A 25,113-nucleotide genomic window follows, 5' to 3' on the forward strand; every position below is an offset into this window, starting at 1 on the left:
ATGAGAGCATCATTGTATAGAGAATTAGACTTAATTCTGTTTTGATCCTTGTTTGTGATGGTAGGGATGATAATTTTTTCTATTTACTTTATTTTATTTATTTACATTTCAAATGTTGTCCCTCTTCCCAGTCTTCCTTCAGAAATCTCCCTACCCTATCCCCCCTTCCCTTTGCTTCTGAGAGGTGCTACCCCACCCAACCACCACCACTCCTGTCTAACCCCTCTAGCATTCCCCTTCTCTGGGTCATCAAGCCTCCACAGGAGCAAGTGCCTCCCCTCCAATTGATGCTAGATAAGGAACTCAGTCCTATGCTACATCTGTAGTGGGAGCCCTGGACAGGCCCATGTTCTACTCTTTGCTTAGTGGTTTAGTCCCTGGGAGCTCTGAGGAATCTGGTGAATTGATATTGTTAGTCTTCCTATGGGGTTTAGACTGAGACGCTCTGTATCTGTGCACAGCCTGCACTTGATAGCTGCACTATGCCCTAGGCCTTGTGGCTACGAAATTAGTTCTAAAGGGGATAGCATTCCAGTCTACTCTCAGCTCTGTCCTATGTGTGTATACCTATAGAGATGTGGACACAGTGAAGGAATGAAGAACACCTGTGTCATGTTTTTGAAAATGAATGGATCTGGATAAATAGTAACTGAAGCTAATCTACATTTTTATAAGTTTAAAAGAATTTTTGTTTTTAAACTTAGTTTTATCTTGGTGTTACTATTGTTCTGTTTTTAATTGTTTTTTTCAGATTTTGTGCATATGAGTGTTTGTCTGCATGTGTGTATGTGCACGATATAAATGCCTGGTGCCGAAGGAGGTCAGAAGAGGTCTTCAAAACTTCTGGGATAGGGAAACTGAAAAACATAACATTTGAAGTGTAAATACATAAAATATCGAATAAAAACATCCATCTTTTTTTCTTTATTGTTTATTTTTTATTTACATTTCAAATGTTATCCCCTTTCCTGGTTTTCCAGACATAAGCCCCCTATCCCATCCCTCTCCCCTTCTTCTGTGAGGGTGTTCCCCTCCCCATCCACCCCCTCTTACCACCCCGTGAAATTCCCTTACATTGGGGGTTCCAGTCTTGGCAGGACCAAGGGCTTCTCCTTCCACTGGTGCCCAACAAGGCCATCCTCTGCTAAATATGGAGCTTGAGCCATGGATCAGTCCATGTATAGTCTTTGGGTGGTGGTTTAGTCCCTGGAAGCTCTGGTTGGTTGGCATTGTTGTTCTTATGGGGTTGCAAGCCCCTTCAGCTCTTTCAATCCTTTCTCTAATTCCTCCAACTGGAATCTTGTTCTCACTTCAATAGTCTGATGCTAGCATTCACCTCTGTATTTGACATGCTCTGGCTGTGTCTCTCAGGAGAAATCTATATCCAGTTCCCGTCAGCACGCACTTCTTAGTTTCATTATCTAGTTTTGGTGACTGTATATATATGGGCCACATGTGGGGCAGGCTCTGAATGGTCATTCCTTCAGTCTCTGCTCTAAACTTTGCCTCCATATCCCCTCCTATGGATATTTTTGTTCCCCTTTTTAAGTAGAAGTGAGGCACCCACACTTTGGTTGTCCTTTTTGAGCTTCATGTGTCTGTGGATTGTATCTTGGGTAATTCGAGCTTTTGCGCTAATATCCACTTATCAGTGAGTGCATACCATGTGTGTTTTTCTGTAATTGGTTACCTCACACAGGATGACATTCTCTAGTTCCATCCATTTGCCTACAAATTTCATGAAGTCATTGTTTTTGATAGCTGAGTAGTACTACCTTGAATGGAATCTCAAATTATGAATATGGAGTGGGGCACGGAGATGATCCTTGTAACATCTGTTGCTAACTTTCTTCTTTCCTTTAGGTTTTGCTCATCAGCACTATGCCAAGGGGAATCTGGTCCGGATATGCCTTGGTGTCATGATTATAATGTTCTTGGTGGGGTTTCTGGCAGAGGATTGGCACAGTCGGAAGAAACGCCTACAACACAGGATCAGAGCTATGCAAAGGCCACTGCCACCTCTCCCACTGGCCTAGAAATAACATGGCTTTCAGCATAGGGATTGACCAGATGCTCATAACCATGGGCATCACCATTAGAGCCACAGGCATAGACAGTTTATATAAAAAATGAGTGTGGAGAATAAATATGAGGCAGAGCAAACAAGGTAGGATGGAGGGTCATGAGCTTTATTGATCAATCAAGCAGTTGAGCCAATTTCTACTTTGCCCAAAGAACTCCACATGGGATGGAAAAGTCTAAGGGAAGTTTCTTCTGATATCTTGCACATTAGATATCTTAATAGATCTGTGTAATGGCCTTTCTTCAACCTTCTCTTACATGGATTCAATAATAATTTACAAAATGCCTGTTTTTCCACAGCTGACCTGCTCCATATTTGTGCCAATCACTTGTTCTCTAATAGTCTGTATACTCTGATAGTCCATAGCTTTAGCCTTTACCCTAACCTCATCTTAAGCCATAGTCATGTCTACTTTTTAGAAGGGAAAAGTGCCATCCAGAAAATTGGGTAGGGTGTTATTTTTTATTATTATATAATTATTCATATGATCAGCCAGTCTTTTTCTTTTGTTTATAGTAGATATATTTTGAAACTCAAAATGGATGCCTAAAACTATAGAAAGTACCAAATCCTGTAGCCATTGTGATTTTCCTACATATATTCTTGCATTTGAGTCCATTAAAATAAGAAGTATCTGACTAGAATATCCGTGACAGTTGATCCAAACAAGATGGCTATTACATCTTCACAAATAGGCAGGCAATGTATACATATCCACAATGGTGATTTATTTTCGGAAATGTAATAGTGTGGGATTGTGTAAAACTTTTATTTCTACATATTTTCCACTTAATATTTTCAACCTAAGGTTGAATACATGTGAGGGAAACCATATGAAACAAAACCACACAGGAGGGGACACTCTTGAAAACCGTATCTGTGACTTCCCTGTATTAGAAAGAGTCTTAACTTTATCTGAAAGGCCAGCATACTAAAATTCAGATAGGTTGGTAATAATTATTTCTGGAAGATGAGGATTGTGAAGGGAATGATGGAAGTACTATTAAAGAGTTCAGGACAATATATTTTTTAGTGTGATGAAGATATTTTTGAACTAGAAAGAGGTAATGGTTGTCCAATATTGTTAGTGTGCTAGGAGCCATTGACGAGTTCACTTAAAACAACTAGTAAGGCAGCTGAGAAAAGTAGTTAGTGCTATACTAGCACTTGGGAGGAAAGGTAAGAGGATATTGAGTTCAAGGCTGGCTTTGTACTACATATGATTCCCCATCTCAAAAACAAATGCAATCTTGTGATAACAATGTATTGTGTATTTAAAGGACAGAATAATTTTGAATGTTTTCAACAGAAAAAGATATATTATATAATGTACATATGTATACCCCATAAAATGTACAATTTTAGTTTTTGTGTGTTAAATATTGATTTTAGCAGAGGGTAATTTATGTTTTATGAATCATATCCCCAAAAATATTAAAAGAAAAACCTGTCTTTTTGGTATCCATCATTTCTACATGGGTTGTCTCTTCTAGGAAACTGTGTAGAATTATCTAGAAAATGCATGCTTTTTGCTGTCATCCTGCCTTCCAGCCAGGGGTTGGTCCCTTCCTGCAAACTGAAGTTTCTATTTTGCTGGTGTTTTATGTCTCAGAGAAGTCTCTGAAACAATGGAAAGGGTAGCTGTTGCCTTTTGTATGGACACATGTGGTCATGTGCACATCTATACCCACACCCACACAGAAACACTGCTATTGAGACTTTTTTGGGCTTATGTATTTTTTTGTAGTGCTTTTGTTGGAATTTAAGACTTCCCATATGTTAGGCACATGCTCTCCCACTGATCTAGATGTTTCTGTCCTGGAATTGTTAAAGTAGATAAACCTACACTTTAAAAAATAAGATAAATTGATAAGAATGTATACTTTTTGTCCCAGTTTAATTTTACTCTTTAATTAATTTTTCTTAATTTTCTTGGATATTTTATGTATTTTTACATTTCAAATGTTATCCCCTTTCTACCCTTTCCCATTCCCTTTTCCCTCCTCCTGCTTCTATGACGATGCTCCCACTCCCACCCACCCACTCTAACCAAAACACCCTGGCATTGCCCTACATTGGAGAAATGAGCCTTCATAGGACCAAGGGCTTTTTCCTCCTATTGATGCTGGACAATACATTCTCTGCTACATATGTGGCTGGAGTCATCGGTCCCTCCATGTGTACTCACTGGTTTGTGGTTTAGTCCCTAGGAGCTTTGGTGGAGTCTGGTTGAATGATATTGTTGTTCTTCCTATGGGGTTTCAAACCCCTACAGGTCCTTCAGTCTCTTCTCTAACTCCTCCATTGGGGTCACCTTGTTCAGTCCAATGGTTAGATGAAACTATCCTCATCTGTATCCGTAGGGTTCTGGCAAAACCTCTCAGGAGACACCCATATCTGGCGCCTGTCCACAAGCACTTCTTGGCATCAGCAATAGTGACTGGGTTTGGTAGCTGCACAAGGGATGGATCCCCAGGTGGGGCAGCCTCTGGATGATCTTTACTTCAGTCCCTGCTCCACTCTGTGTCTCCATATTTCCTCATATGAAAATTTTTGTTCCCCCTTCTAAGAAGGACTGAAGCATCCATACTTTGGTCTTCCTTCTTGAGCTTCATGTAGTCTGTGGATTGTATCATGGGTATTCTGAGCTTTTGGGCTAATATCCACCTATCAGTGAGTGCATATCATATGTGTTCTTTTGTGAATAGGTTACCTCACTCAGGTTGATATTTTCTAGTTCCATCCATTTGCCTACGAATTTCATGAACTCAATGTTTTCAATAGCTGAGTAGTACCACATTTTCTGTATCCATTCCTCTGTTGAAGGATATCTGGGTCCTTTCCAGCTTCTGGCTATTATAAATAAGACTGCTACGATCATAGTGGAGCATGTGCTCTTGTTATATGCTGCAGCATCTTTTTGGTGTATTCCCAGGAGTGGTATAGCTGGGTCTTCAGGTAGTACTATGTTCAATTTTCTGAGAACCTCCAGACTGATTTCCAGAGAGGTTGTACAAACTTGCAATCCCACTAACAATGGAGCAGTGTTCCTATTTCTCCTTGTTCTCACCAGTATCTATTGTCACTTCAGGTTTTGATCTTAGTCATTCTGAGTGGTGTAAGGTGGAATCTCAGGGTCGTTTTGATTTGCATTTTCCTGATGACTAAGGATGTTGAACATTTATTTATTTATTTAGTTTCTTCTCAGCCATTTGGTATTCCTCAGTTGTTTATCTTTGTACCCTATGTTTTAATATGGTTATTTGATTCTCTGGAGTCTAACTCCATAAGTTTTTGTATATTAGTTATTAGCCCTCCATTGGATGCAGGATTGGTAAAGACCTTTCTCCAATCTGTTGGTTGCTGTTTTGTCCTATTGACAGTGTCCTTTGCCTTACAGAAGCTTTGTAATTTTTTTTGGCAGAATGCTTACTATTGTGGTGTATATTCTGCTACTAAGGAGAATTAAGGACAGAAAATTTATTAAAAATAAACTTCTGAAAGTGTTGTTCAAAAAAAAAGATTTGTTTTTAAATCCAGTGTGTATGTGGGTATGTGTACATTAGGGCGTTGCCTACAGAGGCCAGATGAGGGCATTAGATACTCAGTGCTAGAGTTACAGGAAGTTGTAATTACCTGATGTGAATGTTGAGAACTGAGTTTGGGTTCTCTGGAAGAGCATTATGTGCTCTTAGCTGCTCAGCCATCTCTCTAGACAATGACAGAAAAATCTTTTCCTCAAGGAAAAGGACATGTTAATGGAGAGGAGTTCTTACATAGCACACCTACTTGCACTTAATACATACATGCATGCATGCATACATACATACATGTCAATTTCAAAATAAATGTTATAACAAATTATTACAAATCTTTCAAAATAATAAAAACCTAAGTAATCTTGAATGGAAATATTAATATTACAGGTAGTTTGAGACTAATGGTCAAGAAACCAAAACACAGCACAATAATCCAGCCATTCAGTCTTCCCCTAACCCCATCTCCAAAAATAAAAGAACCAGCAAAGAATGTCAAGAGTAGTGGCCTCTGATGTTTTCAGGGGGGCAGTCGAGATATGTTGATGCCTAAGATTTTTCTAGTTACCCAAATATTACATCTGATGGATACACCAACATTCAGGGGTAAGTAAGGGGAAATGGGGATCCACTTCTGCTGCTACTTCTTGTTTTAAATTTTTTGAATATAATGCATATTTATTTCATGATTGGGAAATCTAAGAAGGATTAGCTATTTTTTTCCAGCTTTATTAACTTGAGTATTTCTTATTTACATTTCGATTGTTATTCCACTTCCCGGTTTCCAGGCCAACATTCCCCCCAACTCCTCCCCCTCCACTTCTCTATGGGTGTTGCCCTCCCCATCATCCCCCCATTACCACCCTCCCACAACAATCATGTTCACTGGGGGTTCAGTCTTGGCAGGACCAAGGGCTTCCCCTTTCACTGGTGCTCTTACTGGGCTATTCATTGCTACTTATGAGGTTGGAGCCCAGGGTCAATCCATGTATAGTCTTTGGATAGTGGCTTAGTCCTGGAAGCTGTGGTTGGTTGGCATTGTTGTTCATATGGGGTCTCAAGCCCCTTCAAGCTCTTTCAGTCCTTTCTAAGACTCCTTCAACAGGGGTCCTGTTCTTAGTTCAGTGGTTTGCTGCTGGTATTCGCCTCTGTATTTGCTGTATTCTAGCTGTGTCTCTCATTAGAGATCTACATCCCATTCTTGTCAGCCTGCACCACTATGCTTCATCCATCTTATCTAATTGGGTGGCTGTATATGCATGGGCCACATGTGGGGCAGGCTCTGAATGGGTGTTCTTTCTGCGCCTGTTCTAAACTTTGCCTTCATATTCCCTCCCAAGGGTATTCTTGTTCCTCTTTTAAAGAAGGAGTGAAACGTTTGGTCATCCTTTTTGAGTTTCATGTGTTCTGTGCATCTAGGTTAATTCAAGCATTTGGGCTAATATCGACTTTTTTTTTTATTTTTTTTTTTATTTTTTATTTTTATTATTAACTTGAGTATTTCTTATATACATTTCAAGTGTTATTCCCTTTCCCGGTTTCCGGACAAACATCACCCTCCCCCCTCCCCTTCCTTATGGGTGTTCCCCTCCCAAACCTCCCCCCATTGCCACCCTCCCCGCCTAGTCTAGTTCACTGGGGGTTCAGTCTTAGCAGGACCCAGGGCTTCCCCTTCCACTGGTGCTCTTACTAGGATATTCATTGCTACCTATGGGGACAGAGTCCAGGGTCAGTCCATGTATAGTCTTTAGGTAGTGGCTTAGTCCCTGGAAGCTCTGGTTGCTTGACATTGTTGTACTTTTGGAGTCTCGAGCACCTTCAAGCTCTTCCAGTTCTTTCTCTGATTCCTTCAACGGGGGACCTATTCTCAGTTCAGTGGTTTGCTGCTGGCATTCGCCTCTGTATTTGCTGTATTCTGGCTGTGTCTCTCAGGAGCGATCTACATCCGGCTCCTGTCGGTCTGCACTTCTTTGCTTCATCCATCTTGTCTAATTGGGTGGCTGTATATGTATGGGCCACCTGTGGGGCAGGCTCTGAATGGGTGTTCCTTCAGTCTCTGTTTTAATCTTTGCCTCTCCCTTCCCTGCCAATGGTATTCTTTTTCCTCATTTAAAGAAGGAGTGAAGCATTCACATTTTGATCATCCGTCTTGAGTTTCCTTTGTTCTAGGGATCTAGGGTAATTCAAGCATTTGGGCTAATAGCCACTTATCAATGAGTGCATACCATGTATGTCTTTCTGTGAGTGGGTTAGCTCACTCAGGATGATATTTTCCAGTTCCAACCATTTGCCTACGAATTTCATAAAGTCGTTGTTTTTGATAGCTGAGTAATATTCCATTGTGTAGATGTACCACATTTTCTGTATCCATTCCTCTGTTGAAGGGCATCTGGGTTCTTTCCAGTTTCTGGCTATTATAAATAAGGCTGCGATGAACAAAGTGGAGCACGTGTCTCTTTTATATGTTGAGGCATCTTTTGGGTATATGCCCAAGAGAGGTATGGCTGGATCCTCAGGCAGTTCAATGTCCAATTTTCTGAGGAACCTCCAGACTGATTTCCAGAATGGTTTTACCAGTCTGCAATCCCACTAACAATGGAGGAGTGTTCCTCTTTCTCCACATCCTCGCCAGCATCTGCTGTCACCTGAGTTTTTGATCTTAGCCATTCTCACTGGTGTGAGGTGAAATCTCAGGGTTGTTTTGATTTGCATTTCCCTTATGACTAAAGATGTTGAACATTTCTTTAGGTGTTTCTCAGCCATTCGGCATTCCTCAGCTGTGAATTGTTTGTTTAGCTCTGAACCACATTTTTTAATAGGGTTATTTGTTTCCCTGCGGTCTAACTTCTTGAGTTCTTTGTATATTTTGGATATAAGGCCTCTATCTGTTGTAGGATTGGTAAAGATCTTTTCCCAATCTGTTGGTTGCCGTTTTGTCCTAACCACAGTGTCCTTTGCCTTACAGAAGCTTTGCAGTTTTATGAGATCCCATTTGTCGATTCTTGATCTTAGAGTGTAAGCCATTGGTGTTTTGTTCAGGAAATTTTTTCCAGTGCCCATGTGTTCCAGATGCTTCCCTAGTTTTTCTTCTATTAGTTTGAGTGTGTCTGGTTTGATGTGGAGGTCCTTGATCCACTTGGACTTAAGCTTTGTACAGGGTGATAAGCATGGATCGATCTGCATTCTTCTACATGTTGCCCTCCAGTTGAACCAGCACCATTTGCTGAAAATGCTATCTTTTTTCCATTGGATGGTTTTGGCTCCTTTGTCAAAAATCAAGTGACCATAGGTGTGTGGGTTCATTTCTGGGTCTTCAATTCTATTCCATTGGTCTATCTGTCTGTCTCTGTACCAATACCATGCAGTTTTTATCACTATTGCTCTGTAATACTGCTTGAGTTCAGGGATAGTGATTCCCCCTGAAGTCCTCTTATTGTTGAGGATAGCTTTAGCTATCCTGGGTTTTTTGTTATTCCAGATGAATTTGCAAATTGTTCTGTCTAACTCTTTGAAGAATTGGATTGGTATTTTGATGGGGATTGCATTGAATCTGTAGATTGCTTTTGGTAAAATGGCCATTTTTACTATGTTAATCCTGCCAATCCATGAGCATGGGAGATTTTTCCATCTTCTGAGGTCTTCTTCAATTTCTTTCCTCAGTGTCTTGAAGTTCTTATTGTACAGATCTTTTACTTGCTTGGTTAAAGTCACACCGAGGTACTTTATATTATTTGGGTCTATTATGAAGGGTGTCGTTTCCCTAATTTCTTTCTCGGCTTGTTTCTCTTTTGTATAGAGGAAGGCAACTGATTTATTTGAGTTAATTTTATACCCAGCCACTTTGCTGAAGTTGTTTATCAGCTTTAGTAGTTCTCTGGTGGAACTTTTGGGATCACTTAAATATACTATCATGTCGTCTGCAAATAGTGATATTTTGACCTCTTCTTTTCCGATCTGTATCCCCTTGATCTCCTTTTGTTGTCTGATTGCTCTGGCTAGAACTTCAAGAACTATATTGAATAAGTAGGGAGAGAGTGGGCAGCCTTGTCTAGTCCCTGATTTTAGTGGGATTGCTTCAAGTTTCTCTCCATTTAGTTTAATGTTAGCAACTGGTTTGCTGTATATGGCTTTTACTATGTTTAGGTATGGGCCTTGAATACCTATACTTTCCCGGACTTTTATCATGAAGGGGTGTTGAATTTTGTCAAATGCTTTCTCAGCATCTAATGAAATGATCATGTGGTTCTGTTCTTTCAGTTTGTTTATATGATGGATCACGTTGATGGTTTTCCTTATATTAAACCATCCCTGCATGCCTGGGATGAAGCCTACTTGATCATGGTGGATGATTGTTTTGATGTGCTCTTGAATTCGGTTTGCCAGAATTTTATTGAGTATTTTTGCGTCGATATTCATAAGGGAAATTGGTCTGAAGTTCTCTTTCTTTGTTGGGTCTTTGTGTGGTTTAGGTATAAGAGTAATTGTGGCTTCATAGAAGGAATTCGGTAGGGCTCCATCTGTTTCAATTTTGTGGAATAGTTTGGATAATATTGGTATAAGGTCTTCTATGAAGGTTTGATAGAATTCTGCACTAAACCCGTCTGGACCTGGGCTCTTTTTGGTTGGGAGACCTTTAATGACTGCTTCTATTTCCTTAGGAGTTATGGGGTTGTTTAACTGGTTTATCTGTTCCTGATTTAACTTCGATACCTGGTATCTGTCTAGGAAATTGTCCATTTCCTGAAGATTTTCAAGTTTTGATGAATATAGGTTTTTATAGTAAGATCTGATGATTTTTTGAATTTCCTCTGAATCTGGACTTTTTTTTTTATTGAGTATTTCTTTTTTTTTTCATTTGTTGTTTTCAGTTTTTTTTAAAAATTTATTTAATACTTAATAATAATTCTTTGGTTTTCCGGGCAAACATTCCCCTCCCCACTCCCCTTCCTTACGGGTGTTCCCCTCCCAACCCTCCCCCCATTGCCACCCTCCCCTAAACAGTCTAGTTCACTGGGGGTTCAGTCTTAGCAGGACCCAGGGCTTCCCCTTCCACTGGTGCTCTTACTAGGATATTCATTGCTACCTATGAGGTCAGAGTCCAGGGTCAGTCCATGTATAGTCTTTAGGTAGTGGCTTAGTCCCTGGAAGCTCTGGTTGCTTGGCATTGTTGTACATATGGGGTCTTGAGCCCCTTCAAGCTCTTCCAGTTCTTTCTCTGATTCCTTCAATGGGGGTCCTATTCTCAGTTCAGTGGTTTGCTGCTGGCATTTGCCTCTGTATTTGCTGTATTCTGGCTGTGTCTCTCAGGAGCGATCTACATCCGGCTCCTGTCGGTCTGCACTTCTTTGCTTCATCCATCTTGTCTAATTGGGTGGCTGTATATGTATGGGACACATGTGGGGCAGGCTCTGAATGGGAGTTCCTTCAGTCTCTGTTTTAATCTTTGCCTCTCTCTTCCCTGCCAAGGGTATTCTTGTTCCCCTTTTAGAGAAGGAGTGAAGCATTCACATTTTGATCATTCGTCTTGAGTTTCATTTGTTCTAGGCATCTAGGGTAATTCAAGCATTTGGGCTAATAGCCACTTATCAGTGAGTGCGTACCATGTATGTCTTTCTGTGATTGGGTTAGCTCAGTCAGGATGATATTTTCCAGTTCCAACCATTTGCCTACGAATTTCATAAAGTCGTTGTTTTTGATAGCTGAGTAATATTCCATTGTGTAGATGTACCACATTTTCTGTATCCATTCCTCTGTTGAAGGGCATCTGGGTTCTTTCCAGTTTCTGGCTATTATAAATAAGGCTGCGATGAACAAAGTGGAGCACGTGTCTCTTTTATATGTTGAGGCATCTTTTGGGTATATGCCCAAGAGAGGTATGGCTGGATCCTCAGGCAGTTCAATGTCCAATTTTCTGAGGAACCTCCAGACTGATTTCCAGAATGGTTTTACCAGTCTGCAATCCCACCAACAATGGAGGAGTGTTCCTCTTTCTCCACTTCTCGCCAGCATCTGCTGTCACCTGAGTTTTTGATCTTAGCCATTCTCACTGGTGTGAGGTGAAATCTCAGGGTTGTTTTGATTTGCATTTCCCTTATGACTAAAGATGTTGAACATTTCTTTAGGTGTTTCTCAGCCATTCGGCATTCCTCAGCTGTGAATTGTTTGTTTAGCTCTGAACCACATTTTTTAATAGGGTTATTTGTCGAGACACCACCGGAACCTGAAGGAAACAGACCGGATAAACAGTTCTCTGCACCCAAATCCCGTGGGAGGGAGAGCTAAACATTCAGAGAGGCAGACAAGCCTGGGAAACCAGAAGAGACTGCTCTCTGCACACACATCTCGGACGCCAGAGGAAAAAGCCAAAGACCATCTGGAACCCTGGTGCACTGAAGCTCCTGGAAGGGGCGGCACAGGTCTTCCTGGTTGCTGCCGCTGCAGAGAGCTCGTGGGCAGCACCCCACGAGCGAACTTGAGCCTCGGGACCACAGGTAAGACCAACTTTTCTGCTGCAAGAAAGCTGCCTGGTGAGCTTGGGACACGCGGAAGCAGAATTCGTCTAGGACCGGGCACGTTTTGTGTTTACCCGAAGTCCCACACCCGCGGATCCCGGCCCGCAGCAGCTCTCTGCTCCCAGACCCTGTGAGAGAGAGACCCAACCGCCTGGTCAGGTGGGCACTCCTGAGGCTGCAGAGCGGAAGAGACCACCAACACTGCTCACCCCTGCCCACATCCCTGGCCCAAGAGGAAACTGTATAAGGCCTCTGGGCTCCCGTGGGGGAGGGCCCAGGAGTGGCAGGACCCCTGCCTGAGACACCGCCAGAACCTGAGGGAAACAGACCGGATAATCAGTTCTCTGCACCCAAATCCCGTGGGAGGGAGAGCTGAACCTTCAGAGAGGCAGACAAGCCTGGGAAACCAGAAGAGACTGCTCTCTGTACATACATCTCGGACGCCAGAGGAAAACACCAAAGGCCATCTGGAACCCTGGTGCACTGAAGCTCCCGGAAGGGGCGGCACAGGTCTTCCTGGTTGCTGCCGCCGCAGAGAGCCCTTGGGCAGCACCCCGCGAGCAAACTTGAGCCTCGGGACCACAGGTAAGACCAACTTGTCTGCTGCAAGAAAGCTGCCTGGTGAACTCAAGACACAGGCCCACAGGAACAGCTGAAGACCTGTAGAGAGGAAAAACTACACGCCCAAAAGCAGAACACTCTGTCCCCATAACTGACTGAAAGAGAGGAAAACAGGTCTACAGCACTCCTGACACACAGGCTTATAGGACAGTCTAGCCACTGTCAGAAATAGCAGAACAAAGTAACACTAGAGATAATCTGATGGCGAGAGGCAAGCGCAGGAACCCAAGCAACAGAAACCAAGACTACATGCCATCATCGGAGCCCAATTCTCCCACCAAAACAAACATGGAATATCCAAACACACCAGAAAAGCAAGATCTAGTTTCAAAATCATATTTGATCATGATGCTGGAGGACTTCAAGAAAGACATGAACACACTTAGGGAAACACAGGAAAACATTAATAAACAAGTAGAAGCCTACAGAGAGGAATCGCAAAAATCCCTGAAAGAAATCCAGGAAAACACAATCAAACAGTTGAAGGAATTAAAAATGGAAATAGAAGCAATCAAGAAAGAACACATGGAAACAACCCTGGATATAGAAAACCAAAAGAAGAGACAAGGAGCTGTAGATACAAGCCTCACCAACAGAATTCAAGAGATGGAAGAGAGAATCTCAGGAGCAGAAGATTCCATAGAAATCATTGACTCAACTGTCAAAGATAATGTAAAGCGGAAAAAGCTACTGGTCCAAAACATACAGGAAATCCAGGACTCAATGAGAAGATCAAACCTAAGGATAATAGGTATAGAAGAGAGTGAAGACTCCCAGCTCAAAGGACCAGTAAATATCTTCAACAAAATCATAGAAGAAAAACTTCCCTAATCTAAAAAAAGAGATACCGATAGGCATACAAGAAGCCTACAGAACTCCAAATAGATTGGACCAGAAAAGAAACACCTCCCGTCACATACTAGTCAAAACACCAAACGCACAAAATAAAGAAAGAATATTAAAAGCAGTAAGGGAAAAAGGTCAAGTAACATATAAAGGCAGACCTATCAGAATCACACCAGACTTCTCGCCAGAAACTATGAAGGCCAGAAGATCCTGGACTGATGTCAAACAGACCCTAAGAGAACACAAATGCCAGCCCAGGTTACTGTATCCTGCAAAACTCTCAATTAACATAGATGGAGAAACCAAGATATTCCATGACAACACCAAATTTACATAATATCTTTCTACAAATCCAGCACTACAAAGGATAATAAATGGTAAAGCCCAACATAAGGAGGCAAGCTATAACCTAGAGGAAGCAAGAAACCAAGCGTCTTGGCAACAAAACAAAGAGAATGAAAACACACAAACATAACCTCACATCCAAATATGAATATAACGGGAAGCAATGATCACTATTCCTTAATATCTCTCAACATCAATGGCCTCAACTCCCCAATAAAAAGACATAGATTAACAAACTGGATACGCAACGAGGACCCTGCATTCTGCTGCCTACAGGAAACACACCTCAGAGACAAACACAGACATTACCTCAGAGTGAAAGGCTGGAAAACAATTTTCCAAGCAAATGGTCAGAAGAAGCAAGCTGGCGTAGCCATTCTAATATCAAATAAAATCAATTTCCAACTAAAAGTCATCAAAAAAGATAAGGAAGGACACTACATATTCATCAAAGGAAAAATCCACCAAGATGAACTCTCAATCCTAAATATCTATGCCTCAAATACAAGGGCACCTACATATGTAAAAGAAACCTTACTAAAGCTCAAAACACACATTGCACCTCACACAATAATAGTGGGAGATTTCAACACCCCACTCTCATAAATGGACAGATCATGGAAACAGAAATTGAACAGAGATGTAGACAGACTAAGAGAAGTCATGAGCGAAATGGACCTAACGGATATTTATAGAACATTCTATCCTAAAGCAAAAGGATATACCTTCTTCTCAGCTCCTCATGGTACTTTCTCCAAAATTGACCATATAATTGGTCAAAAAACGGGCCTCAACAGGTACAGAAAGATAGAAATAATCCCATGCGTGCTATCAGACCACGACGGCCTAAAACTGGTCTTCAATAACAATCAAGGAAGAGTGTCCACATATACTTGGAAATTGAACAATGCTCTACTCAATGATAACCTGGTCAAGGAAGAAATAAAGAAAGAAATTAAAAACTTTTTAGAATTTAATGAAAATGAAGGTACAACATACCCAAACTTATGGGACACAATGAAAGCTGTGCTAAGAGGAAAACTCATAGCGCTGAGTGCCTGCAGAAAGAAACAGGAAAGAGCATATGTCAGCAGCTTGACAGCACACCTAAAAGTTCTAGAACAAAAAGAAGCAAATACACCCAGGAGTAGAAGGCAGGAAATAATCAAACTCAGAGCGGAAATCAACCAAGTAGAAACAAAAAGGACCTTAGAAAGAATCAACAGAACCAAAAGTTCGTTCTTTGAGAAAATCAACAAGATAGATAAACCCTTAGCCAGACTAACGAGAGGACACAGAGAGTGCGTCCAAATTAACAAAATCAGAAATGAAAAGGGAGACATAACTACAGATTCAGAGGAAATTCAAAAAATCATCAGATCTTAGTATAAAAACCTATATTCAACAAAACTTGAAAATCTTCAGGAAATGGACAATTTCCTAGACAGATACCAGGTACCGAAGTTAAATCAGGAACAGATAAACCAGTTAAACAACCCCATAACTCCTAAGGAAATAGAAGCAGTCATTAAAGGTCTCCCAACCAAAAAGAGCCCAGGTCCAGACGGGTTTAGTGCAGAATTCTACCAAACCTTCAGAGAAGACCTCATACCAATATTATCCAAACTATTCCACAAAAGTGAAAGAGATGGATCGCTACCGAATACCTTCTACGAAGCCACAATTACTCTTATACCTAAACCACACAAAGACACAACAAAGAAAGAGAACTTCAGACCAATTTCCCTTATGAATATCGATGCAAAAATACTCAACAAAATTCTGGCAAACCGAACCCAAGAGCACATCAAAACAATCATCCACCATGACCAAGTAGGCTTCATCCGAGGCATGCAGGGATGGTTTAATATACGGAAAACCATCAAAGTGATCCATTATATAAACAAACTGAAAGAACAAAACCACATGATCATTTCATTAGACGCTCAGAAAGCATTTGACAAAATTCAACACCCCTTCATGATAAAAGTCCTGGAAAGAATAGGAATTCAAGGCCCATACCTAAACATAGTAAAAGCCATATACAGCAAACCAGTTGCTAACATTAAACTAAATGGAGAGAAACTTGAAGCAATCCCACTAAAATCAGGGACTAGACAAGGCTGCCCACTCTCTCCCTACTTATTCAATATAGTTCTTGAAGTTCTAGCCAGAGCAATCAGACAACAAAAGGAGGTCAAGGGGATACAGATCGGAAAAGAAGAAGTCAAAATATCACTGTTTGCAGATGATATGATAGCATATTTAAGTGATCCAAAAGTTCCACCAGAGAACTACTAAAGCTGATAAACAACTTCAGCAAAGTGGCTGGGTATAAAATTAACTCAAATAAATCAGTAGCCTTCCTCTACACAAAAGAGAAACAAGCCGAGAAAGAAATTCGGGAAACGACACCCTTCATAATAGACCCAAATAATATAAAGTACCTCGGTGTGACTTTAACCAAGCAAGTAAAAGATCTGTATAATAAGAACTTCAAGACACTGAAGAAGGAAATTGAAGAAGACCTCAGAAGATGGAAAGATCTCTCATGCTCATGGATTGGCAGGATTAATATAGTAAAAATGGCCATTTTACCAAAAGCAATCTACAGATTCAATGCAATCCCCATCAAAATACCAATCCAATTCTTCAAAGAGTTAGACAGAACAATTTGCAAATTCATCTGGAATAACAAAAAACCCAGGATAGCTAAAGCTATCCTCAACAATAAAAGGACTTCAGGGGGAATCACTATCCCTGAACTCAAGCAGTATTACAGAGCAATAGTGATAAAAACTGCATGGTATTGGTACAGAGACAGACAGATAGACCAATGGAATAGAATTGAAGACCCAGAAATGACCTCACACACCTATGGTCACTTGATTTTTGACAAAGGAGCCAAAACCATCCAATGAAAAAAAGATAGCATTTTCAGCAAATGGTGCTGGTTCAACTGGAGGTCAACATGTAGAAGAATGCAGATCGATACATGCTTTTCACCCTGTACAAAGCTTAAGTCCAAGTGGATCAAGGACCTCCACATCAAACCAGACACACTCAAACTAATAGAAGAAAAACTAGGGAAGCATCTGGAACACATGGGCACTGGAAAAAATTTCCTAAACAAAACACCAATGGCTTATGCTCTAAGATCAAGAATCGACAAATGGGATCTCATAAAACTGCAAAGCTTCTGTAAGGCAAAGGACACTGTGGTTAGGACAAAAGGGCAACCAACAGATTGGGAAAAGATCTTTACCAATCCTACAACAGATAGAGGCCTTATATCCAAAATATACAAAGAACTCAAGAAGTTAGACCGCAGGGAAACAAATAACCCTATTAAAAATGGGGTTCAAAAACACCAATGGCTTATGCTCTAAGATCAAGAATCGACAAATGGGATCTCATAAAAGTGCAAAGCTTCTGTAAGGCAAAGGACACTGTGGTTAGGACAAAACGGCAACCAACAGATTGGGAAAAGATCTTTACCAATCCTACAACAGATAGAGGCCTTATATCCAAAATATACAAAGAACTCAAGAAGTTAGCCCGCAGGGAAACAAATAACCCTATTAAAAAATGGGGTTCAGAGCTAAACAAAGAATTCACAGCTGAGGAATGCCGAATGGCTGAGAAACACCTAAAGAAATGTTCAACATCTTTAGTCATAAGGGAAATGCAAATCAAAACAACCCTGAGATTTCACCTCACACCAGTGAGAATGGCTAAGATCAAAAACTCAGGTGACAGCAGATGCTGGCGAGGATGTGGAGAAAGAGGAACACTCCTCCATTGTTGGTGGGATTGCAGACTGGTAAAACCATTCTGGAAATCAGTCTGGAGGTTCCTCAGAAAATTGGACATTGAACTGCCTGAGGATCCAGCCATACCTCTCTTGGGCATATACCCAAAAGATGCCTCAACATATAAAAGAGACACGTGCTCCACTTTGTTCATCGCAGCCTTATTTATAATAGCCAGAAACTGGAAAGAACCCAGATGCCCTTCAACAGAGGAATGGATACAGAAAATGTGGTACATCTACACAATGGAATATTACTCAGCTATCAAAAACAACGAGTTTATGAAATTCGTAGGCAAATGGTTGGAACTGGAAAATATCATCCTGAGTGAGCTAACCCAATCACAGAAAGACATACATGGTATGCACTCATTGATAAGTGGCTATTAGCCCAAATGCTTGAATTACCCTAGATCCCTAGAACAAAGGAAACTCAAGACGGATGATCAAAATGTGAATGCTTCACTCCTTCTTTAAATGAGGAAAAAGAATACCCTTGGCAGGGAAGGGAGAGGCAAAGATTAAAACAGAGACTGAAGGAACACCCATTCAGAGCCTGCCCCACATGTGTCCCATACATATACAGCCACCCAATTAGACAAGATGGATGAAGCAAAGAAGTGCAGACTGACAGGAGCCGGATGTAGATCGCTCCTGAGAGACACAGCCAGAATACAGCAAATACAGAGGCGAATGCCAGCAGCAAACCACTGAACTGAGAATAGGTCCCCCGTTGAAGGAATCAGAGAAAGAACTGGAAGAGCTTGAAGGTGCTCGAGACCCCAAAAGTACAACAATGTCAAGCAACCAGAGCTTCCAGGGACTAAGCCACTACCTAAAGACTATACATGGACTGACCCTGGACTCTGTCCCCATAGGTAGCAATGAATATCCTAGTAAGAGCACCAGTTGAAGGGGAAGCCCTGGGTCCTGCTAAGACTGAACCCCCAGTGAACTAGACTATGCGGGGAGGGTGGCAATGGGGGGAGGTTTGGGAGGGGAACACCCATAAGGAAGGGGAGGGGGGAGGGTGATGTTTGTCCGGAAACCGGGAAAGGGAATAACACTTGAAATGTATACAAGAAATACTCAAGTTAATAAAAAAAATAAAAAAAAATATAAAATAAATTTTAGGGAATTGGCTTAAGCCATTATGGGGGCTGGCAAATGTAAATACAGTGGGCAGACTGGCAGACGAACCTCGAGTGTGCTCTTGTCATGTGCTAGATGTGGTTCTAGACTCTGAAGCCAGACTATGCATAGATGATGTTCCTTGCTGCCCATCAATACTCCAGGTACCAAGACAGACCCAGCATCACATATTTTCATCTACTGTAGTTGATTTATAAAGATATGGTAGTGTATAAAAAGAATTTCTTTTACTCAGTTGTGGATAAATTTGAATTTGTGTTTAAATAGATTTGTTTATTTTTAATTTTATGTGTTTGGGTCTTTTGACTGAATACATACATATCTGTGTGCTATGTACATGTCTTGTGCATTTTTATTTTATAATTTTAACCATTATGAATGAACAATTTAGTGGCTTTATTGCAGGATATTTGATCACATTGTGAAACCTGACATTGTGAACTGTATCTGTTTTTAATTGTTGTTCAGCCTTTGATCCTACAGCTTTCAGTTTACTGTAGATAAGTACTTCTGGTGTGGCTCAGCCCTAGCACACACTTTTAATTCAAGAGCTAAATAAAGTCAACCATAAGTCAAGAGGCTGAACAAGCAACCAGCTCATAGGGAGTGAACACAAGTGAAGAGAAAGGAGGGCCATTTAGTTAAAGGGTATTTAAGACAGCATGGAGAGGGAGAAAGTTTAAAAAAAATGGGGTTCAGAGCTAAACAAAGAATTCACAGCTGAGGAATGCCGAATGGCTGAGGAACACCTAAAGAAATGTTCAACATCTTTTGTCATAAGGGAAATGCAAATCAAAACAACCCTGAGATTTCACCTCACACCAGTGAGAATGGCTAAGATCAAAAACTCAGGGGACAACAGATGCTGGCGAGGATGTGGAGGAAGAGGAACACTCCTCCATTGTTGGTGGGATTGCAAACTTCTACAACCATTCTGGAAATCAGTCTGGAGAATCGTCAGAAAATTGGACATTGAACTGCCTGAGGATCCAGCTATACCTCTCTTGGGCATATACCCAAAAGATGCCCCAACATATAAAAAAGACACGTGCTCCACTATGTTCATTGCAGCCTTATTTATAATAGCCAGAAGCTGGAAAGAACCCAGATGCCCTTCAACAGAGGAATGGATACAGAAAATGTGGTACATCTACACAATGGAATATTACTCAGCTATCAAAAACAACGACTTTATGAAATTCGTAGGCAAATGGCTGGAACTGGAAAACATCATCCTGAGTGAGCTAACCCAATCACAGAAAGACATACATGGTATGCACTCACTGATAAGTGGCTATTAGCCCAAATGCTTGAATTACCCTAGATGCCTAGAACAAATGAAACTCAAGACGGATGATCAAAATGTGAATGGTTCACTCCTTCTTTAAAAGGGGAACAAGAATACCCTTGGCAGGGAAGAGAGAGGCAAAGATTAAAACAGAGACTGAAGGAACACCCATTCAGAGTCTGCCCCACATGTGGCCCATACATATATAGCCACCCAATTAGACAAGATGGATGAAGTAAAGAAGTGCAGAGCGACAGGAGCTGGATGTAGATCGCTCCTGAGAGCACAGCCAGAATACAGCAAATACAGAGGCGAATGCCAGCAGCAAACCACTGAACTGAGAATAGGACCCCCGTTGAAGGAATCAGAGAAAGAACTGAAAGAGCTTGAAGGGGCTCGAGACCCCATATGTACAACAATGCCAAGCAACCAGAGCTTCCAGGGACTAAGCCACTACCCAAAGACTATACATGGACTGACCCTGGACTCTGACCTCATAGGTAGCAATGCATATCCTAGTAAGAGCACCAGTGGAAGGCGAAGCCCTGGGTCCTGGTAAGACTGAACCCCCAGTGAACTAGACTGGTGGGGGCAGGGCGGCAATGGGGGGAGGGTTGGGAGGGGAACACCCATAAGGAAGGGGAGGGGGGAGGGGGATGTTTGTCCGGATACCGGGAAAGGGAATAACACTCGAAATGTATATAAGAAATACTCAAGTTAATAAAAACAAAAAAAAAAAAACAAAAAAACCCATGAATTTAAAAAAAAATTTTGTCTTTATTCCTGTCCAAAATATATGTATTTTGAAAAACAAAAAAAAATAGGGTTATTTGTCTCCCTGCGGTCTAACTTCTTGAGTTCTTTGTATAAATTGGATATAAGGCCTCTATCTGATGTAGGATTGGTAAAGATCTTTTCCCAATCTGTTGGTTGCCGTTTTGTCCTAACCATAGTGTCCCTTGCCTTACAGAAGCTTTGCAGTTTTATGAGATCCCATTTGTCGATTCTTGGTCTTAGAGCATAAGCCATTGGTGTTTTGTTCAGGGAATTTTCTCCAGTGTCCATGTATTTGAGATGCTTTCCCACTTTTTCTTCTATTAGTTTGAGTGTATCTGGTTTGATGTGGAGGTCCTTGATCCACTTGGACTTAATCTTTGCACAGGGTGATAAGCATGGATCGATCTGCATTCTTCTACATGCTGACCTCCAGTTGAACCAGCACCATTTGCTGAAAATGCTATCTTTTTTCCATTGGATGGTTTTGGCTCCTTTGTAAAAAATCAAGTGCCCATAGGTGTGTGGGTTCATTTTTGGGTCTTGAATTCTATTCCACTGGTCTATCTGTCCGTCTCTGTACCATTACCATGCAGTTTTTTTAAAATTTTTTAAATTTATTTATTTTATGTATATGAGTACACTGTCACTGTCTTCAGATACACCAGAAGAGGGCATCAGATCTCATTACAGATGGTTGTGAGCCACCATGTGGTTGCTGGGAATTGAACTCAGGACCTCTGGAAGAGCTGTCAGTGCTCTTAACTGCTGAGCCATCTCTCCAGCCCCTACCATGCAGTTTTTATCACCAGTTTTATTTTATTGTTCTGTATACTGCTTGAGTTCAGGGATAGTGATTCCCCCAGAAGTCCTTTTATTGTTGAGGATAGTTTTAGCTATCCTGGTTTTTTTGTTATTCCAGATGAATTTGCAAATTGTTCTAACTTTCTGAAGAATTGGATTGGTATTTTGATGGGGATTGCATCGAATCTGTAGATCGCTTTTGGTAAAATGGCCATTTTTACTATATTAATATATGAGCATGGGAGATCTTTCCATCTTCTGAGATCTTCTTCAATTTCTTTCTTCAGAGTCTTGAAGTTCTCATTGTACAGATCTTTTACTTGCTTGGTTAAGTCACACCGAGGTATTTTATATTATTTGGAACTATTATGAAGGGTGTCATTTCCATAATTTCTTTCTCGGCTTGTTTCTCTTTTGTATAGAGGAAGGCTACTGATTTATTTGAGTTAATTTTATACCCAGCCACTTTGCTGAAGTTGTTTATCAGCTTTAGTAGTTCTCTGGTGGAACTTTTGGGATCACTTAAATATACTATCATATCATCTGCCAATAGTGATATTTTGACTTCTTCTTTTTCAATCTGTATCCCTTTGATCTCTTTTTGTTGTCTGATTGCTCTGGCTAGAACTTCCAGAACTATATTGAATAAGTAGGGAGAGAGTGGGCAGCCTTGTCTAGTTCCTGATTTTAGTGGGATTGCTTCAAGTTTCTCTCCATTTAGTTTCATGTTAGCAACTGGTTGGCTGTATATGGCTTTTACTATGTTTAGGTATGGGCCTTGAATTTCTATTCTTTCCAGTACTTTTTTCAAGAAGGGGTGTTGAATTTTGTCAAATGTTTTCTCAGCATCTAATGAAATGATCATGTGGATTTGTTCTTTCAGTTTGTTTATATAATTGATTACATTGATGGTTTTCTGTATATTAAACCATCCCTGCATGCCTGGGATGAAGCCTACTTGATCTTGGTGGATGATTGTTTTGATGTGCTCTTGGATTCGGTTTGCCAGAATTTTATTGAGTATCTTTGTGTCGATATTCATAAGGGAAATTGGCGTGAAGTTCTCTTTCTTTGTTGAGTCTTTGTGTGGTTTAGGTATAAGAGTAATTGTTGCTTCATAGAAGGCATTCCATAGCATTCTGTCTGTTTCAATTTTGTGGAATAGTTTTGAATAGTATTGATATGAAGTCTTCTGTGAAGGTCTGATAGAATTCTGCACTGAACCCGTCTGGACCTGGGCTCTTTTTAGTTGGGAGAACTTTAATGACTGCTTCTATTTCTTTAGGAATTATGGGGTTGTTTACATGGTTTATCTGTTCCTGATTTAACTTCGGTCCCTGGTATCTCTCCATTTCCTGCAGATTTTCAAGTTTTGTTGAATATAGACTTTTGTAGTAGTGTCTAATGATTTTTTGAATTTCCTCTGATTCTGTAGTTATGTCTCCCTTTTCATTTCTGATTTTGTTAATTTGGACACACTCTCTGTGTCCTCTCTTTAGTCTGGCTCAGGGTTTATCGATCTTGTTGATTTTCTCAAAGAACCAACTTTTGGTTTTGTTGATTCTTTGTATGGTCCTTTTTATTTCTATGGAATCTTCTGCTCCTGAGATTCTCTCTTGTATTCTGTTGGTGATTCTTGTATGTATGACTCCTTGTCTCTTCCTTCTGTTTTCTATATCCAGGGTTGTCTCCCTTTGTGCTTTCTTTATTGCTTCTATTTCCATATTTAATTTCTTCACCTTTTGATTGTGTTTTCCTGGAATTCTTTCAGGGATTTTTGTGATTACTCTCTATAGGCTTCTACTTATTTATGTTTTCCTGCATTTCTCTAAAGGAGTTCTTTATGTCTTTCTTGAAGTCCTCCAGCATCATGATCAAATGTGATTTTAGATCTAGATCTTGCTTTTCTGGTGTGTTTGGATATTCAATATTTGCTTTGTTGGGAGAATTGGGCTCCGATGATGCTGTTAGTCATGGTTTCTGTTGCTTGGCTTCCTGTGCTTTCTTCTAGCCATTGGGTTGTCTCTGGTGTTTGTTCGTCTTGCTGTTTCAGAGAATGGCTTGACCTAGCTTAGGCCTCTTTGTCAGCACTCCTGTACAACTGTTTTCCTGTTTTCTTTCAACTTTTCCTGAGAACAGGTGTTCTGATTTCAGGTGTGTCAGTGCTCCTGGAGACTGTCTTCCAGCTCTAGGCATAGGCAGGAATCAAAGGGTCCTGCCCCTGATTGCTTGTGTACATCCTTGCACTTAGAGGGTATAGTTGGCACTATGCAATTCTCTCTTAGGTCTGGACTGTGGGCAGTGGTTACTGGGTCCTGAGTGAAGACCAGAACTGCGGGTACTGGCGGCTGTCTGTCTCCATTTCCCTGTGTCTAGAGGCACTGTGCAGTTTTCCCTTGGACCAGGCATATGGGCCGAGGTGTTCAGAGATGGCTGTCTGTCCTTCGGTCTCAGGATGTCTACACTCCTGGGTGGTCTGCTCTCTTCCCCAAGGGATTTTGCTTCAGTACTTCCTTAGAAGGTGATTCAAAATACAGGAGGAAATACAGAGACAAAGTGTGGAGCAGATGCTGGAGGAAAGGCCATCCAGAGACTGCCACACATAGGGATCTACCCCACATGCAGTTACCAAATGCAGCCACTGTTGGAGATGCCAAGAGGTTCATGCTGACAGGAGCATGATATAGCTGTCTCCTGACAAATATAGAGGTAGATGCTCATAGCCAACCATTGGACTGAGAACAGGGTCCCCAGTGGAGGAGTTTGGAAAAGGACTCAGGTAACTCATGGGGTTCACAACCCTTTAGGAAGAACAATACCAACCAACAAGTCACCCCAGAGCTCCCAGGGACTAAACCACCAACCAATGAGTACACATGGAGTGACCCATAACTCCAGCTGCATATGTAGCAGAGGATTGGCCTTGTTGGGTATCCATGGGAGAAGAGCCCCTAGGTCCTGTGAAGGCTTGATGCCTCAGTACAGGTTAATGCTAGGGCAGGGAGGAGGGAGGGTGTGGGTTGTTGGAAGTGTGAGCATCCTCATGGAGGCAGGGGTGGGGTGATGTGATGGAATGTTTCTGGAGGTGAAATGAGGAAAGGGATAACATTTGAGATGTAAATTAAGGAAATGTCCAATAAAAAGTGAAGGGAAAATTGATCTTGTAAAATATGCTGTTTTTGCAAGATAGGTGAGAAGGTTAACTGCTATCTGCTTTTGCAATCGAGCTTGCTTAGTCTTCTTAAAAGATGACTTGTACAATTGTTAGACATATATCCTAAAATAAGCCCTTGCCTACATGTAGATGGGATACACAGAATTTTGTGGGTTTTGCCTTTATA

General features: G+C 41.1%; 1 protein-coding gene across 3 annotated transcripts in view; it reads left to right on the top strand.

Annotated features, from left to right (window-relative positions):
* The window catches only part of Gp6 (glycoprotein 6), a 63,821-nt gene extending 59,858 nt beyond the window's left edge, over nucleotides 1–3,963 (top strand). For 2 of the 3 annotated variants that reach the window (NM_001438695.1, NM_001427838.1), the window contains one exon: nucleotides 1,864–3,548. In NM_001438695.1, the coding sequence (NP_001425624.1) occupies nucleotides 1,864–2,036 (173 nt within the window). In that variant the 3' untranslated portion in view covers nucleotides 2,037–3,548. Of the gene's footprint in view, nucleotides 1–1,863 lie in introns of all 3 variants that reach the window. The other variant, XM_087589775.1, reaches the window with a different exon arrangement.
* Nucleotides 3,964–25,113: the final 21,150 nt, after the last annotated feature.

Source organism: Rattus norvegicus, chromosome 1, assembly GCF_021556685.1.
Source record: "Rattus norvegicus strain SHRSP/BbbUtx chromosome 1, alternate assembly SHRSP_T2T, whole genome shotgun sequence".
Lineage (NCBI taxonomy): Eukaryota > Metazoa > Chordata > Mammalia > Rodentia > Muridae > Rattus > Rattus norvegicus.